At 36.4% G+C, this 19,415-nt stretch overlaps 1 protein-coding gene and 1 long non-coding RNA gene across 3 annotated transcripts; one reads left to right on the forward strand and one right to left on the reverse strand.

Annotated features, from left to right (window-relative positions):
- Positions 1-1,690: 1,690 nt before the first annotated feature.
- On the forward strand, positions 1,691-3,205 carry LOC103455599 (uncharacterized). The gene is made up of 2 exons (XR_011575548.1): positions 1,691-2,259; positions 2,332-3,205. It is a non-coding gene; the product is annotated as an uncharacterized lncRNA (long non-coding RNA).
- A 1,356-nt stretch (positions 3,206-4,561) lies between these two features.
- On the reverse strand, positions 4,562-12,981 carry LOC103455509 (zinc finger protein BRUTUS-like). Of its 2 annotated transcripts, XR_011575199.1 has the most exons (15): positions 12,556-12,981; positions 11,811-12,020; positions 10,735-10,929; positions 10,281-10,645; positions 9,624-9,849; positions 9,239-9,407; positions 7,517-8,704; positions 7,071-7,242; positions 6,705-6,926; positions 6,464-6,601; positions 6,146-6,380; positions 5,983-6,042; positions 5,778-5,849; positions 5,255-5,517; positions 4,562-4,938 (listed from the first exon to the last, which is right to left on the reverse strand). XR_011575199.1 is itself a non-coding variant. In XM_008395101.4 (14 exons), the coding sequence occupies exons 1-14, from the start codon at positions 12,844-12,846 to the stop codon at positions 5,377-5,379; spliced, it is 3,684 nt and encodes a 1,227-aa protein (XP_008393323.2). In that variant the 5' UTR covers positions 12,847-12,981; the 3' UTR covers positions 5,111-5,376. The 2 variants fall into 2 exon arrangements, 1 of the variants encoding a protein (XP_008393323.2); XM_008395101.4 differs by lacking the exon at positions 4,562-4,938 and having other exon boundaries at positions 5,111-5,517.
- Between the last annotated feature and the right edge of the window lie 6,434 nt (positions 12,982-19,415).

Below are 19,415 nucleotides of genomic sequence, written 5' to 3' on the forward strand. Positions count from 1 at the left end.
GCTTTGATATAATACCAACAATCTTTTTCATTTGAATTTTCTCGTAAAACTTTATAAATTATCTCTTTCATTTTTCAATATCAATCTGCGATTATTTGAACTGTCTATTTTCTAGATCATTCTTTAGAGATTTAGAGATCAACTCTGTCAAAAATCAAGCAAATCGGAAATTATTTAGTCATTCGATAAAATAGATAAACAATATTATTCCATTGAATATTGAAATTTGACATATTTAATTGTCGGCTAAATGATTTCATATTTGGTTGATGTTTTCTAGAATTGATTTTAAAACAGTGAACTATAAAGTCAAGAGTTCCGATCGTTGTATACCATTATAAAATAAAAAATGAGAGTTGAGAAATTAGCATGAAAATGTCTGAATGAGAAAGTTGATGGCATCCCATCTTTGAAAGGCAACAAATGAAGCAATTATCAATTTACCAATTGAATATGCAGAGATTGGTGGATGCTAAATATATATTTGCATAAACTGCTTAATCATTAGCAAATCTGTTTTACAATTGCCAAACCAGTTACTACCCCTCGCATATTTGTTTGAAGCATCTAATTTTGATTGTTTTTTAGATTTGGTTGGTTGGTTGGTCAGTCGGTTCTTTCATCTGATGTAAGTTGTAACCAATTTGTGCAATAATTAAGCATTTGATCGTACTGAATAATTTAAAGTTTTTTGAATTTCGGGAATATCTTTTGCTGAGTACTTTTGGCTTACTCAATAACTTGCATTGTAAAACTACTGACAATGCTTCAAGCCGCTTCGAAAACGTACGTCGTGGTTCGGCTGCTGCCATGTTTTTTCACGATGCTATATATAAATTTTGTCAGTACCTATCTTCGCTGAGTCGAGAAAATCTATTGTGTCCTTGGGCAGGAAGTTATTTGAAATCAGGACGTCACATACTTACAATATCGAGCATATCACGTGTTGTTATGTGTTTACTTATGTATAACATTAAGTAATGGGTTTGGAATATCATTACATTAACGTTTCAGTTGCCTATAAATCATTCTCATGTTAAAGATAAACCATGATTTACTCGATGAATTGTAAAAGAGTTTAAAATTTTTCTTAATGCGCATGCAAAAGATACTGCAAAAATTCAATAGTTGCATGTTTCATAAAATCTTTGGACAAATACTCATAATTTTTATCCCTTTTTTTTTCACAAACTTTACAAAAGTAATCGTCAAACTTATTTTCATATCATTTTCAAGTCATTTAAAAGTGTCTTTTGTGTAATCAGGATTCGGGCACCTAAATGAAGTTGCAAAGTCCCATTCACCAGCTTTTGATTTGCTTACAAAGTCCCACTTGTACCAACAAAAAGGTTTTCTAATATTAAATTGCAATAGGGATTTGCTTTTGCATTAGAATTCAGAAGGAGAAAGATGTGATTAGACGAGGAGAAATTTCAATACTAGAGGTGGCAGAATGTTCTTCTACCTTATTTGTTTATTTAAACTTTTGATTAATTACTTTATGCAAGAAAGAAATGAGCGAAAGAAATTTTGAAGAAAAAAGAGAAAAAGGCCTAGTTGGTGATTAGGATGGCACCCCAAAAGTCTAAACATATGGTAAGAGGGACCTAGAAGGGCTAGACCTTGTCTTTGTTTAGAGAAAATACATCACACTTTTTCCTATTCACCCACTTTTATCTTCCCTAACTTCTGGCTCTAAAGAAAAAATACCACTAGCTAAAGAGTTCTCATAATCTTGGCTTGGTTTCATCTTCCAAAGAAAAACTTAGGGACTGTAACAGTGTTAAGTGTAACATACGTGATTAATATGAAATACCGCAAGAATTATATTCCTGTTGTATAAAGTCTTTCTTCCTGGGTCATTCATTTTCTTTCAGTATAATAGTACTTTCTCCCAGTGTTGTTTCTCTCCTCCCACACGTTGAGTTTCATATTTCATCTCTTTCATTGTAAGTTGCAACCTGCAAGTTATCCAAATCTGTCACAAACAAAGATTTTTCTCCTTCCAAAAGCTGCCATTTTTTTTTCTTGTCCTCTTTGTTCCTTCAGAGAATCCCATTTTGTTTTCTTTGTCCCTATTCTTTTGACTTCCAAGTCCAACCCATAATCTCAAGTTTCAGGCCCTCATAAGTTGAAATTTCTATTTCTTGATTCCACATGCCATCGCCTTCCCAACATTCGTGAACTCCATTTCTAAGTTCTTCAAATCTTTGTTGGTTTCTTCTGAAGATTCTCGAGCATCAGAGTGTTTTCTCGCAGGTATCTCATCCTCGTTCATTGTTGGCAATAAAAAAGGTTGGTGACGAGTTGAGCGTCAGTGTTTTCTTGCAGATATCCTCCTCGTTCATTGTGTTGGCAAGCAAAGGTTGGTGTCCGGCTTCTCAACGTGGATTGAAGATATTTGCCGAAATTTTATGCTCCAACATATCCTCATCATGTGCTCAGAAGCCAGTCCTCCGAGATTATCGTTTTCCCAGGATCTTGGACAACCAGATGTTCTACCAGTTGGTCGGAGAGACACATCACTCTTGGACATGAACTGTGACTTTGAGTTCAGCTTCAGCAACAGCAGCTTAGAGCGTCAATCTTCCTCCGCCGACGAGCTCTTTTCGCACGGTGTGATCCTCCCTATGCAGCCGAAAGATAGGGTTTCGAATAGCGAACTTAAACGTTATGCCTCTCTTCCTCCACTTCCAAGTTCTCCAACTTATGACAATCCAAATCCAAAGAAGGAGATCATGAACACGAAGGAAGACATCGATTCGAGTTCGTATCATTTTGAGCAGAAGCCTCAGTCGAAATCCTTCTGGGGATTCAAGAGAAGCATCAGCCTCAACCAAGAAAATAAGAAGAGCTTGCTTTGTTCATTGCAACTCTTGTCAAGAAGCAACTCAACCGGCTCAGCTCCGAATCCGAAAAAAACAATTTTTAAGGATGTTCATAAACAAAAGCAGATGTCGAAGTCCGCATCATGTTCATCATCTTCTTCATCCTCGTCGTCGAATCCGTATGCAACGCTGCTGCCGAGGCCACCGTCGAGGAAGGGTTACAACGGATCATCTTATTACGGCAACGGTGTTCGAGTTAGTCCTGTGTTAAATGTACCATCTCCTTATATTTCTAAAGGAACTGCAAAGCTCTTTTGTTTGGGTTCTTTTTTACACCCCGGGAAAGATAAAAAGGGCAAGAAGTAAATTTTCATCCACTTGCTTTGTTCATTAAAATCTTCCTAGTTTACTTGGAAAGAAGGAAGAAATGTTTAACCTAGAAGCAATATCTAAGAGGAGAGAAATTTGCTCGAATTTTGCCACACTTGGCATTCAGATTTAGTGCGTTAGTGTACATTGTGAGCGATAATAGTATTATTGTACAGATAAAAGAGTGGATGGCTAGATATGCTTGGAAGATTTAAACATGTTCAAATGTCATTGATCTGGGGGACTCGACGGGTACCCCATTTTTTCAGGATTTGTCTTCATTTGTGATGGGATAATTGCTTTTTTTATTCTAAAAGTGCTTTTGGTCCATGTATATTATGCTAATTAACATAAACTTTTTGAAATTGGTTGTTCATTGTTGTTTCTTTGCGAGTGATTCCGTTTATTCAGCTTACCTTTTTGTTCGTAGCTATGTGTGAAATGAATCAAGGTTTTTGTTTTCTTGGGTATAGCAATTTTGGCATTTCAAAATGAATATTTTTCTACTCTAGAAGAAAAAATTACAGTAGGACTGACATCTTGATAGCGTAACTCGTTAGTCACGGCTAACGAAGAAAATGAACCTCTTGTATTTTGGTACTATTTCGTCCCAAGCAGGTACAATCGTCACAACTCTTTTTTTGATAGAAGTGTATAACTAATCACATATTTAAGTTCTCCTATCGAAATTTCTCTAACGAAAAAGTTGGGGAAGCAAGATCACTAAATTTTCCTCATTTCTTTAGGATTTGTGATTGACGAGACAAGGGAGAGCTGGTTTCGTGGAGTGGTTTGAAAAGCCAAATCCATGTTTGAAATGTCATTCACTTTATAGATTTCTTGTTAGTATTAGACTTTTAGCTGTTGAACTAATTTAATTACGGACCATGCCTTCAGTTCGTCACCAAAACTTTTATATATATTGGGGTCCCAAGCAAGCAACGCCTAGATGCTTTCCCCCCTACAAAGTACCAAAAGACTTGGCTGTGCAATGGATTGAGATCATCCTAGCAAGCCATATTATATGAGAGAGATAAGGGCGTGGTTATGTGGAAGGTGTATTAGTAAAATGAAGCTAATAAGAACCGTACAATTTAAATTGAATTGTTTGAATTACGATTCCGATAGTTTCGGAGTTTTGAGATCCGGATAACGTGTCAATCCCTGCGTAATGCTTGGAGTCGTCTGTGCAATGCTTGGAGATTACTCGTTGGATTGACAAGACTATGATGGACATGTGTCATTCGTGATGGATGCGACCTTTTATAAGGATTTGTGTCACCCATGTGATGGGAAAAGTGCTCATCATAACCTTGTGCAATAGAATTCTCCAGTTTTTGAAAATTCTATTACGCTTCAGCGTATTTTAAATGTTAAGATTTTTCTCTCTTAAATCTTGGTCTCGGAATTTTTGACCAAATATCCAATAAACCAAATCTCTAATGTATAAATATCTCAAACGTACTAAAAATTTCCACTCGAACCCCACCCCATTTTCTCCTCTAGTCTAACCTATTCTTTTCTAGCGAAGTTACAAGGTACTTTTACCAAGTGGAAGTGACAGTTGGCAGTTGGCCTTGAGATCCTCTCCGTATCTCATACCAGAGCCTACAGACCGAGTAATTCAGACCGTTGAATTTAAATCATGCAGTCGCAATTAGTACAATGCTCAGATATCTCTCTGTTGCGTGGTCCGGATTGCTCGGTATGTGGACTCCGGAGTGTGACATCCGAAGTTGATCTCAATCCAAATATAGCAATCATTCTACCTCGTAACCATATTGATATACTCTGCCCCGTTCAAAGGCTTTATCCGATGGAGAAGAAAGTCCCCGGTGAAAAACTTACATCTAAAGTAAACACGATCGAAAATGTTAACATACGAAAGGAAAGATAAATCTAACGAGATCATAGATCGAAAAATTTACCGCACCAAAGAAAAACTGATACGAGCAAATTTCTATACAGAAGGCTTTCAATGAGCTCTGTTTACTTCCTCAGTCTACACGTTCGAAAATTGAATATCTTGAAACCATACCGGGCTTCTACAAAATTGCTCTGTTGGATGTAAAACAACCAGTTCTGTGGTTGCGGGAAAATTGAATTGCCTATACAGGTATCTACAGATTAATATGTATATATATATATATATATCTTTGTCAAAGAATAAAACCTGTTGTTAGTTTGATGTCGGGCAGTCGGTATTTGATGTCTCGCCTTTGATCACCCGGGTGTTGTAAGATCCGCAGTTTCCGCACTTGTGATATAGCCAGTGAAACCGTGAGGTACCCTTTCGATCACAGTCATTACACAGAATGTCCTGGTTGGAAAAATAATTCATCAGATGGTGCCTCTACTGTTATGACTAATTTTCGGGGGAAAAACACGTGCACATATCAGGAGTTAAGACAAAAGTTTTCCAATTCAACATATGAATCCAATTCACAAGTTTGTATGAGACGGAACCAGCATAACGCAGAACCTGTAACCATCCTTAAGAAGGGAGACCAACTAGTTCAGCATGTCTACACAACTGACTTCGAGAACATGAATAAAATAAAACGAATGGAAGCAGTGTACCTGACAACGATTCCTGTATTCCTCTGGAAGCTGCTCAGCAGCCAATAATGCATCAAGCATGCCAAAGTAAGCCTGAGTAGGTAAAGAGATTAAGGTCTGAGAGTTGGGTTTCATAACAAAGTTGCGCTACTAACGATTTAAAAAGGCAAGAGAACGAAGTCTAGAAAGAAAAAGAAGATTAAAAACAAACGAGAAATCCTCTTACCGCCATATCTCCCATAGATTTGCTGCAAATTGGACAAGTATAGTGACTGCAAGTGTACGCCTAACAGAAAACCATCCAGTAGTTTAGATTTACTTTCTTCTAAAAGGAAAGGAGAAAAGTACATGACAAATGGATTAAAAATAAACTTTATAAAGGCACAGACCTGAAAGCAAGCAGAATGCATGTAGTGGCCACAGGGCAGAGCTCGAACCGTTGCACTTGATGTGAACAAAAAATCACAGCAGATGGGGCAATTTGTTTCTAAACTCTTCTCCAAGCACTTGTGGTTCACTAACTTTATCCCCAGGCAACAATTGCATGTCATGCAATGAAAATAGTCAATGCCAAGACCCTTTCCGAGTCGGCATAAATTGCAAAATGGGCAGTGATACACAGTCCTGAAATTTCAAAAGAAATATGTACTTTACCAATAAGAATTTACTAATTATCTACAAAATTGAAGTTGCAAATAAGAACTCACCTTTCATCATCAAAAAATTTGCATATATTGCAATAGTACTTTGCCATGGATAGTTCATTGCATGAAGGTGTAGTGCATATTGGCCCAACCGGCTGAACGGTCAGGCAGCGCATGCACATCATTTCAGTTGTTGCTTTCCTGCAATGGTTAATAGAGTCACAGGTCTTACCCAAAAAAGAAGAATAAGAACAAAGATAATGTAACGTAACTTGAAAAGTAAGTCTGGATATCCGAAAATTACCTATCCATTGAATGATCGCTCACATTGTCATGGCAAAATCTACAAGTAAATAACTTGCCACAGCAAGCAGCTCGGAGTTTGCAGTTTCTTTTATAGTGTTCGCACCCAAACTCTTTTTTCTCTGCACATCGATATGCTGGTGAGTGTCCAACCATGTCTTCACCATTAGAAGATTCTCCTGCTATTTCTTGAGGCAACTTCTGCTGAGTAGCTATCCAGCGGCTGAAACAAACGAGTTGCTCATTAATAATTTAAGAATTCTGGCCAAGGCTTATGTATTTTTAACATCACGATCTAGTTTCCGAGTCAGAATAAAGATACTGTAGCAATAAGAGAAAAGTTCTGTAAGGTTAGTATAGAACTAACCTAGTCATAAGATTCTGCACTAGATATGCCTTTCTCCTCGGATCAAGAGTTGCATCGCGATAAACCTTTCTGATCTCTGACTCAAGTTCATTTTGATTCATACGGAAAATATCCTTCCAACCAGGTTTGAACATCTGATCGGGCTGGTCCAAGCTTTCTTGAAATTCAACACCTAGAACAAAATAAAAGTTAAGATAGCTAAATTAATCCAGTTGAAAGGCAGTTTTTAGACATTAAAGTCACTGTACTAGTTCAGAAGTATAATTGGGGTCCAGCGGCAGCAGGTAATTGTTTTCCCAAAATCAAGTTGGGCGTTCAAACATTAAATTACTGTACTAATATCTCCCATTAGGACAAAAGCACACCCCTCACTTGACATGGTGTATTGACTGCCTTAACTGTCCATTTATCTACAATAACAGAAACGCCTGGATCGTGAAACAAACCTTTTTGAGGAGTGCTACTTTCCGATGTTTCAGTCTGTGAAGTTGACTCTGAAATTCCTTTCCAGCATTCGTTAAGCCACTCGTGAAACATTGTATTTTTAGTTGCTTGCTTCCATGTATCCATCATTTTGTTCTGTTCATCCTGAGTAAGTGCAGAAGTTACCCATGGTAACATCGATTGGAGCACCTCAGCACCTGTGGTCCCAATAATGCGGCCAACTATTTTGTCTTGCTCCTCCACAGTGAAGTGTCTGCCGAATAATGGCCACAGCTCAAGTTCTTCCCTGAAAATATGCTGATCTAGTGTAACTTTGATAGATTTGCACATTCCTTGAAGCTTTGTAGCTAGCTTGTCATACTTTTTAGAGTAGTTACCATTAGCAGCAGAAAAGCTAATGCTACTTCCAACTAAATCCTCATCCATGTCATCCTTTTGCAAGCTTTCATGAAGGTGAGAAAGTTCTGAAAGAACACATGAGATGTCTTCAAATAATTTTTCCTCCTGTTTATGGTCCAGTGTGTATGAGTGACTGACATTATGAAGTGCCTCCTTGGATTCCAGCGCAGGAAACACTATATCATCCTCCGCATTACTATGCGCTCTGTATAAGCCCCACAGCAAACGAAACCTTCCTATGAACTGCCGAAGAGTGGTTTCATCACAATAAATAAGCTTTCCAGATTCAATATCTAAATACTCCAAATCTTTACGTATGGCTTTATGAAATTTAAAAATAGTATCAATGGGGCGTTCTCCACAGCCAATATCAGAAGAAGAATTATCCGTTTCCCAGACAAAAAGACTGGAATTAAGAGATGGGGCACCAGAACTGAAAGATAAGGAGCGCAAAGACTTGGCCCCAAAAAGAGAACTCGGCCCAAGATTATTGCTGTTCACTCCTAAACCTGGGACACAGCAGGACTGGTCACTACCATTGTCTTTGCATGACATAGGAACATTGTGTTTGGCTAGCCTCTTCACATTATTTGCTTGAAGTCTCAAGCTGTCTCTAGCAGATGATGCAGAAGAACAAGCACATGCTGAATGAACAAAACCTTCTTCAATATCAGTGAAGCTTTTAACAGGACAGAAACCAATTGCACTTGAAGACAAACATGAACCCTGATTACGAGCCTTGCATGCCCATCCCGAAAAGAGTGTTACCAAAGCGGAATCAGGCACTGGAGCTGAATCATAAAACTAGATGTCAGAATAGAAAGTAACTAATAATTTTTTTATTAATATTTATCAATGTTTTAAAAGGCTCGCCTTAGGGCGCACCTAGGTGTCCTCTAAGGCTGGGCGTGAGGGTTGCCGCCTCTGTTTTGAGGGAGTGGGTGCAAGGTGTTGCCGGAGCCACCTAGGCACGCCTTAGGGGATTTTATTTATTTTTTAATTTAAATTTTTTATTTTTTACTCCCAAACCCAAATTTTGGGTAGGGTTTTAACTGCCTCATACCTCTTCCTTGCACTATCATCTCTCTGCCTTTTTTTTTTTTTGTGTATAATGGATGTGCTCAAGGTGATATTGATTAATAATCTTTTTTTTTAATATAATATATGTGTACGCTCAGTGTATATATTAAAAAATTTAGATCTCGTGAGGCTTCTCCTCGCGCCTAGGCGGGGCTATCCCTCGGACGCCTTGCCCACGCCTCACTCTTTTAATACATTGATATTTATCAATTAAAAGGTGAACATACAAACAATAAATACAGAACCTGCTAACTGCATGTTTTTGAGAAAATTATTTGCTTCATCTTCAGTCAACTTTCCGATTAGCCATGGCAATACACGCTCAATCAGTCTTAAGGGCATCATACACAAAGCTTGATACAAAAGTTCACGCTGCCTTTTGAAGCTGAAGTGCTTTCGAGCAAGTGGAAGAACCTAGACATGCAGGCCATGGAGCAAGTACTGTTAGGAATTAGAGGGGATACTGATTCTATGGTTTCTAGTAACTAACACTTACCAAACATACCGTGTTACCAATTTATTATCATTTTGAATATATATTCCATGAGGTAACATATCAACTTCCCCCCACACAACTTACTGAAGCTACCAAAACTTCCAAAAAACCTATTCTAGCAATAAAGAAATTACCTGAACTTCTTCGTTGCTAAAGTGCCGCTGGATAGTTTCCATTATTTGATCAGCATGAGAACATAATTTTGCATAAAAATCAGCAGAAGTAGAGATAGCTCCAGCACTTTGAATATTTTCAATCAAACACCTAATTTCGTTGAATTGGCTTTCTTCTTCAGCATGCTCTTGGAAAAATGAAATTTTTCCATCAACGGCAGGAAATATGACCTTGTCCTCAGCAATACTGAAATCAGCAAATAAGTAATATTCAAATAAAAAGGAGAGAAACTAAGATTTATGGTATAAACTCTCTGCCACGTAAAACCAATGAATTCATAATGATCACAATAAAAAAAAGTAAATAAAAAAAGTAAACAAAATAACATGAGCAGGCGAGGAATTCATCAAGAAAAAGACACTAAATGATAAATCAAATGATACTGTGAGAAACAATTCCATGTGTGGAAATATGGAAAACTGGAATTTATTAATACCAAAGTTGAATTATACCCTATGATATATTAATTTTAACATATAGCTGTACCAGTTTACCGCAAGCATAGTAGGAACTTTTCACTAACCACGCACATTCAGAAAAGAAGAAAAGATCAAAGGTAAGTTTTCCAAAGGAAAGAGTTAACTTTCCATAGATGCATGACAGATATATAGAAATACCTGTGAAAGATGCAAACTTCAGCGATAAATTGCAACCTCTCGTTGAAAGCTGATAGATTAGTAAAATCTCCAGCCTGTTGTATCTTCCTAGCCTCCTCAGCTATCTCATTTAACTCCCTTTTAATGGCATTATGCCAAAGAAGTATTTCATTTATTGGGTGCCCCTCAATGGTATCAGAAACATCAGTACTTGACTCTACATACTTCCTTTTCCCAGTCCTGCACTCACATGCAGGATTTGCCTTCTCCATATGTTGACTTGATGTGCTAGCACCAAAATCCACACAACATTGGAACTGAGGGGTATCTATAGAACTTCTGAACATGTCAGCACTACTTCTACCTCCCATCCAGGTGAAAATGACCTTCAAGTAACAAAGAGCTGTTAGTTATGTGTGCTTGGAAAAGCAATACTAGAAAGGACTGAATTCTTTGACCAACTCTGAAACATTACTTGTTGAAGAAGCTTTTCCCCTGGAACTATCTTGCTTAAGCATTTGCGTAAATCCTGATGTTCATCAGGTGAAACAGAAGATGAAAGCCATGGAAGAAACTCGGCCATCATATTCACAGGAATGCTGCACAGAAACTGCCAGACCAGAGCTGCCTGCTCCGCAACTGAGAATTTCTCAATGAGCAACGGAAAGACCTGCCAAAAATAAAACTGAAATTAAGTTCTGATCTCACTAATTAAGTTCAGTATAATTGTATCGAAGAAAAATCCTGGAATATGAAGAGAGATCTCCCAAGGGGTCCCTTAGTTGCCAAAGGGAAGTTCGTCGAGAAGCATAAATCTTCAGCTCTTCCAGTCCGTAAGGACAATTATTATGGTACTCAAAACTATTAGGCCCAAACGGGTGTGCATATGTTTACCTGTAGTTCCCCCCTACCCCTCCTATTACGGAAGAGATCAGGGTTTTCTTGTCATTGATTAGAGTGAGAGAAGAGTCAATTATGTGTACGCAAAAATAGAGACAACTTGATGCACATGTTAGAGAATGGACTTTGTCTGGATATAATACGCACTTGCTTGATGTTGATTAGACGGTATTGTACTTTTTGTATCTCCTAATTGGAAAAAATTCAAGGGCAGAAATTCAACTAACTGTATATTAGTGGTGGAACTTTGTCGGGAAACTTTGTGTTCAGTACCTATGGTAATCATCAGATGTTCATAGCAAAATTGAAAAGTTGGATTTGCATGATCAGGACATTATAGTTATGGGATTTCATGAAGAAAAGTAAGTAAATTACTAAAAGTGATGATCATTAATGGTTATTAAACTTTCCATAGAACGCACCAGGGGCTTATCACAAATTGGCATAGCATAACCACACAAGCTGCCATGTCATAGTATTACCACCAGCAAATATTATACGAATCCCAACTTTTTTAGAAACTCTCTTTCCATTTTTTCATACTATAAAGAGCAATGACAAATAACACGTAAGCAATTGCGAATAACAAGTAGGCCGAATTGGGGGCATGAAAAAGAATCAAGATTCAAACTTTGAAATATGAAACAACACCTGTTCCTCTTCCTTTGCCATGTGTTGGCTAATTGATGTTTGTAGGGCTCCTGTACAAGACGCTAGCTCTCTCGGGAAGTTTTCATCATTTTTGGCATTTGAACTTAGCAGCTCAAATAGATGATCAAAAAGATTTGTTTCACCCTCATGTTCAAGGGAGTAAGTTTGTGCTACATTCTTCACCCGTATATCAAGAGCTGGAAAGATTACCTACATTTCCAAAAACGAACACTTCAGTTGCAAAGATACAAAAAAGGCTTGGCCTTTTCACGAAATTTTTGTTCTACTGGCGCTACAAGTGTTCGAAAACCATAAATCGAAGAGAGGATGCAGCGGAAAACAAAACGTTCATGTGACATTGCATGGCCGGGCTGATAGAAAACTTAAAACAAGAAGGAGAATTTTGAAAAATAGAATACAATTCAAGTGCAGCCATTGAATATTAACTCTTTGTTTTGATGAGAAATCCCGAAACGTTATCCTGGTTCACAAATTTAACAAATCCATAACAACATATGATTATAATGCCTCAAAATGTTAGAAACAAAATTGCAATCTTTACCAACACAAATGCAGTTGCAGCAAAACCTTCACTAACATTAAAGCTTATTCAGAAATTCAGAAATCACAATTAATTATCAAAATCCAGAATAAACTCAATTCTTCAAACAAATTGAAAATCCTGAATGCAATTCCAAACACTCAACGAAATCGAATCCAATAAAGAGCGAGAAAAATCAATGACCTCGTCTTCGGCATTGGAGTGGTGCTTGTAAATTGATCTCAAGAAATGGTAGCGCTCGAGCAGCGGCTGAATATCGGTTCTTTTTCCGGTGGCGAAGGCCATGGCCAATCGGTGAAGCGCATCGAGCTCCTTCCGAATTGCCTTGTGAAAGAACAAGAAAATCAGAATCGGAGACCTCGTTGGCTCCTCCGAGCTCGCCAAGCATCCATTGACCGACGAAGAATCCACCTTGTTGACGGAATTCGACAGCATCGCCAGTCCTCCGCCTCCGTCCGTTAACGGCGTCGCCATCTCCGTCTTCCAGAAATCTTCTTACCGGAGAATTCTCTCTCTAGCTCGGCGTTTGCTCTGATAACGGAAACTTTCTCTCTCTAAAATCTGTTTATCTGAACTTTTAATTTTTTTTGTCTGTTATTTTTGTTCGACGGAGAAGAAGGGAGGAGGAGGAGTTTATATAGTCGGCACGGCGCCACGTGGCGCCGACGTTCGCCGATGTGGACGGTGATGTCATTAACGGCTGGTCACGTGAGGCACTTGGAAGTCACGTGTGTATCATGTATGCGGTGTTCATGTATGGTAAGGAAATTACTAAAGAATTTTGGGTTTTGTTAGTACTATCTCAACTATCGCGAAATTCGTATTTTGATATAATTAATTAGTTTTTTCGTATCAAACTCGTATACCTAAATTTTGATTTTTTTTTTTACATTCTAATATCTTTGTTAGGTTTTCGTCAAGTCTTTCATTAAATGATGATATAGCATGACTTTGGCTATCATATTTGCCAAGAGTTAGCATTAGACACAGTGGCTGTGATTTACAAAAGAATCTCTCATCTACGTGGCAAATATGGTGGGCCAAAGTTATATCACGTGTAATGGAGAACTTGACGAAAAACCTAACATAAGTATTAAAGTGTCAGAAAAATCAAAGTTTAGGTACGAAGCTTAGACAAAAAAAAAGAAAAAACTAAGAATAACAAACTGTGAAAGTTAGAATACTTGAGAGTAGTAACGTGAGAATTACCCAAGAATATTTTTCTAAAAGAAAAGATTGATTCTTTTCTCTCAATTAATCCAATATTTTGAGAATTGTTGAAATAATTTTGTTCCTAAATTTACTATTCTTCTATATGTAATGATGATTTTTTTTTCTTCTTATTTTCTTATTTGGAAACATTAAGGATTAAATAAAAACAAAAAGGTATCAAATGCAAGCTTTTATTCTGTTTTTTCAAGGGATAATTCAATCACCATTGACTATGTTCCGACTTTAATAAAAGAAGAATGGAAAGCGTGATCATAAAGGAAAACCACAGAAATGAGACAAAGTAGTTCAATCAGCCTGGTGTATGAGTGCTTAAATTCCATAAAAACATATATCTTACTTACGTAATCAGTAACTGAGTCAGACTTTATATTTTTAAAGAGTCGATAGTTAAAAAGTTATCGAACAATTAACTTTGTAAATTCCTATAGGCTTAAAAATAGTTTATGGAACTTGGGAGTTGGGAACAAACCACTACTACAAATTAAATATGAATATTTTTTTTGGACAAACGATATTATCTACACTAAGAGCACTTCCACCGTGTGCTCCAGCCCGAGGGACATGCACATGAACAGGGCCAAAGAGCTCGAGTGATGAAGCCCAACGTGTGCTGACGAGCCAGCCCAAGTAGGCCCGAGGGAGAAGCCCGGCAAGAGTTGCCAGCCCAAGAGCCCGAAGGCCACTTAACGCAAGGCTAACGTTTGGGCGATGTCAGCCATCATCTCCTTTGCATTTATGGGCCTCAACCTTATAGCTACTCAACCTCTGTCGTCCTTGGAAGCTGCAGAAAGGATCATCTCCAGACCTAAACCCACCGGAGCCTCCGGATCCGTCTTCTTTAAAGGCCCAGTCGGCATCGTGGGCTTTCCCGTAGTCGGCGTCGTGCTTTCTCGAAGTCGGCGTTGTGACTTCCTCGGAGATGGTTGTCGAAGAAGATGCATAATTGAAGAAGAAGTTTTCCGATAAACAAACAAAGAAGGAAGAAGGAAGTGAAGAAGAAGATGCATAATTGAAAAATAAGCAAATCCAAATCTGTAGAGAAGAAGGAAGAAGGAAATCTGCAGAGAAAAAGGAAGAAAGAGGAGGATCCAGAGATAAATTAATAATATAATATTAATTTATACAAGTAAATAATATAATATTAATTATAAATTAAAAAAATACTAATATTTTATTACTTATTATCGGGGCTATTCAGTGTAGAGGTGGAGATACAAAAGGCAGTTACTGCTCTTAAGGGCACTTACTGTTCACTAGGTGGATTAAATAGTGAATAGCTCGAGAGGGCCTTTGCAACGGTGGAGTTGCTCTAAAGAGGAAGGAACAAGCTTAGCCTCACAATGAGCTAACAATAATGTGGTTCAAGTTTGCATTTGGCGAGAATTGAATTTAAATTTTTTCACTTACAAGTGAAGAGGAGTACCAATAGACAATAGTACTAAGTGACTCAAATTAAATATGAAATTAAAATTAAGCTTCCAACGTTGTTTCTTACCTAATGTATACTTATATATTATACATGTATATACATATGCACACACATGAAATAGGGTCGTTGGCTTAAGTCATGAGTCCTCCACTAAAAACAAAGAATTCATGACATACAGATCCTAAATCACGCCATGGAGCAATTGTTTACTAACTAATATTACGATTTAGTTGTACTTTTCTTTATTTGCTAGTAATAAGTATCATATCAAAACATATGAATGACGATCATGTATAATATTTATGTTGAGTTCAAAATGTGGTTGTGGTTGGCTCAACACGTGACATAATTGAATCATTTTCCCTTTTAAATACGATATCTCCTTTCCCTTTGAATAATTTTGTATAAATAACCAATTATTAGTATATAGAGGGCGGATCTGTTACATCACTTCATAATGCACTTAATGATTTGAACGTCTATTTTTAGATTTTCCCTCAAAGATCATGTTTACCAAAAGTCTCACAATTATGAAATCATATGACTGTTAGATTAAGGAGTTAGAGTTTTTTTTTGTAGAACCGTATTCGTCCATCTTCATTACAAATGAATGTCTTATAGTGTTGGATTTGTCTAATTTTTTACAAGAATGATCTATGATTAATGTTCTAAAAAAAAAGACTGGATCGTTGAAACACATTACGAAATGGCCCCCAAAAAGTATGTGTAAAAAATTGTGTAAAAAAGTAATATCACGGTTCCGTCCCTAAATATAAGTACGCAATGCGCGCGCGCGCGCGCACATATATATATATATATATATGTATACACATATATATACATGCATTCTTATATGCTGAAAGCAGACCAATTTAATTATTGAGGTGTACGAAAATGAAATCAAAATAATAAGAGTCGTTTTCGAGAAGGTTGGAGATTGAGTGTAGAGAGGGAAAGACGTTGAAGGTTGAAGGCACACAGGGAGCTCGTGCCGGTTGTGTTATGGTTTGAGCAGGCACATGCCGGCCCACGCCCTCACAAGCTCACCTCAGTTTTGTCTTTTGGTCCTTTTGGAGCTTTCAAGTCTTTGAGTCGTTTGCATTTTCTTTGAAATTTGGGGCCCTTCTTTGAACATAAAAACTTTCCATGGATTCTTGTTAATATATTTTTGTTTATTAATTTTATTCGATTAATTTGATTCGACGGTTAAAAAATTCAAAAATATATAAAATGCGAAAATAAGTCTCCTAATAGTTCTCTATTTGTTTTTATTAGATTTTTTTCTATTTTAATATACCATTGTTGTATCTTTATTTGCTTGAGCATAAAATAAAATATGTTTAAGGTCTAAACTATGACGTGGATCAATTGGGGAGATACTGTTTCAAGGTTTGGTGGGATAATTGACACGATATTATATTAACTTGCTAATCAAGCAAAAGGGTCTATGTTTGAAGTCTTTCATCAACTTCAATGAATATTAAACTGCGTTGTATGAAAAGAACTTGCATGTCACAATATATATGATAATTTTTCTTTGTCTCTCGTCACGTAGTATGCGAAGAATTTACATGCATAGATTTATATCTTTAAGTGACGAAAGAAGCAATAAATGTATTTTCATTCGAGAAAAGTTTTTTTCCACAATGAATGATTCGCCATGCCTACTGAGGACTGTACATGGAAATTGTTCAACACAAAATCTAAATACCTAAAATGTACATATGATTTTGGGACTTTGGTGGTCTGTTCAAATAGCATAGTTAATAAAATACGGAATTGGTGTAGTACGTGAGAAATACATACGTGTATTATATAGTAACTTTACTAAAAATATATTTTGAAAAATCAGGCCATTTTTATTTTAATATTTTAACTATTTATTTATATTTCTTTGGTAATATGTGAAAATACGTATAGAAAATGTGAATTTTATATGTTTTATTGAAAAATGTGTCAAAATAATGTGTACTAAACATAAAAAATACAAATGACGTGTATCATATATGCATAGTACTTTGAAGTTATAAGCAACTAGCAATTTAACGAATTATTGAAATGAATCCACTACAAACCTTTTCATTAGAAAATCTCCTCGTTAGGTGAGATGTTTCATCAACCTCTTATTAGCGAATATTAACGAGACTTTAACTTTACTTTCCTTAATGTTTGATTAGTTAGTTAATTAGTTCATTTCCCTCTCCAACTTGGCCACTAATCTGCTTTCTTTTCCCTTTAAGCACTTTCCTATGTACAAAGATATTGCAGACCCACTTTCCCAATGAATGCACACATTCGTCGTGCAAAATCAACGACTTTTTTCACATCACTTAAATCAATTTAGGAGGCAGAAATTGCAAACCCAATTGCAGCAGCTCCCTCCCTCCCCCATCTCTCTTCAAAACCTTCTCCAATCCCTCTCTTACTCTTAAATTCATCATACAAATATTTCATCTCTCTTCATCATGCAATCCCTCCCTTGCTCTTAAACATGATGTAAATTGAATTAAACTATAACACCTATATAAGTTTGTGTCTCTTTGGATTGATGATTGCTCTCTAGAATTTGCCTAAAGTTTTTGTCTTGTATATGTCATTTGTAGGGCAGCGTGGAGAGAAGGCCATTTAGTGGCTAATTATTACAAGCAGTTTTTTCGAATGCTACTTTTTAAGTGGCAGCAAACATTCAACCCTCAAGGTAAACCATTTACTGGTTATGCACATATACGGGATGATCATTGGTACTGTAATGTTTCTAGTCATTCATTCAAGACGTTAAGGACGTTAAGGACGTTTTAGGCATAAAACAAACAATAGGAAAATTAATGAAAATGACTTAAAAATTTTAAGTTTTAACGATAAGGACAAAATAAAGGGTAAAGTGAATAGTATCAAGATTGAGTTTTTAGTGTAAAAATGTGGTTTTTCGTTAAAATGAACAGTACCGGAAACTTTTCGTTAAAATTTCCATTATAAATTTTTGGTTTTTGGTGGAGAAAGGAAACCATCCAAATTTTCTGTTTTAAACAATTTGTTCAACTTGATTTTAATCTGTTTATGAAACAAAGAACCTGGACCTTTTGGCTTTTGCAAAGCCATGCCACAGAATGTTAGACAGAAATTCTCCATACCTGCCTCTATCTCTCCCTCAGATTGCGGCCCAACAAGCCCGGGAAACCGAGATTACAGCCCAGTTATCGGCCCACTACGAGAAGATGAGTATGATAATACGGGCATTACAGATGTCTGGCCTCCAAATCCCGATGCCAGCACCTGATCTTGCTCCACCTTCGACCTCACAGCCATTTCACCTAGCCGATACCCAGTAGCCTGATGCATCAAACCTAGAAGACTTTTTTTTTTTTTTTGGTCAATACCTAGAAGACTACTTGTTGTAGTTTTTTTCTTTTATGTTCGAACATCTTGTATGTACATTTTCATATATTTTATAATTAAATACTTTTTCTTGGTTTGTTAATTATTGTTTATAATTTAATTAAAACATTTATAAAAAATTAAATAAAAAATATTTTTGCCATAAAAAAAAAAGGTTTGCACGATGAAGAATTGTTCAACGTACATAACTCTATCCTAACTTTCTTACAACCAAACAGAGTATTTTATATAACAAAAATTGTTAAAAATAAATGCTTTTCTAAAATAATTCTATATAAAACATGTCGGAAATTTTATTAAACATCTAAATACTTCCTAAGAAACGCATAACGAATGCTTCTTCATACACTGTTTTTACAACCAAGACCTAGAGGCACTTGGAATAATTTCAACCAAAAGATAATCATAATACAGGGCGTATTGTAAAAGCCCGTTGGGCTAGTTGTCCCTGTGCACAATCAATGCAACCACCTCACCCCTCCCAAATCCACCAAGTTCCAGCCAATGTTCATGTAAAAAATCTCAATTTCAAGAAAAATGTAAAAATCTCAATTTACCTTCAAATGTCAAATTCATCACCATTTTTATTACTTGTTCAAATTTAATTAGACTAAATATGACTCTCGATTTCCACTTAGTATTACGGTCTAGTGATATTTATCTTCACTTGTAAGTGAGAGGTCTTAAGTTTGATTTTAGCCAAAGATGAATTTGAACCACATTATTATTAGTCTATTGTGAGAATAAACCCACCCAAAATATCGTTTGTTAAAAAAAAAGATGAATCTCAATTAATAAAAAAAAAAAAAAACGTAAATTGATACGTCCTAAGTACCAAATTAAGTTCAAGGTATTACCAAATTTTCTAAGAAGTTAGTCGAAATGATCAATTTGCAAGTTTTATTTGCTGAAATAATAAATTCTCAACATCTAATAACTTTTATTCCTTCTAACAATTGAATTTGTAAAATGAATTTCAATCAAT

This window comes from Malus domestica, chromosome 14 (genome assembly GCF_042453785.1).
Source record: "Malus domestica chromosome 14, GDT2T_hap1".
NCBI classification, from domain to species: Eukaryota; Viridiplantae; Streptophyta; class Magnoliopsida; order Rosales; family Rosaceae; genus Malus; species Malus domestica.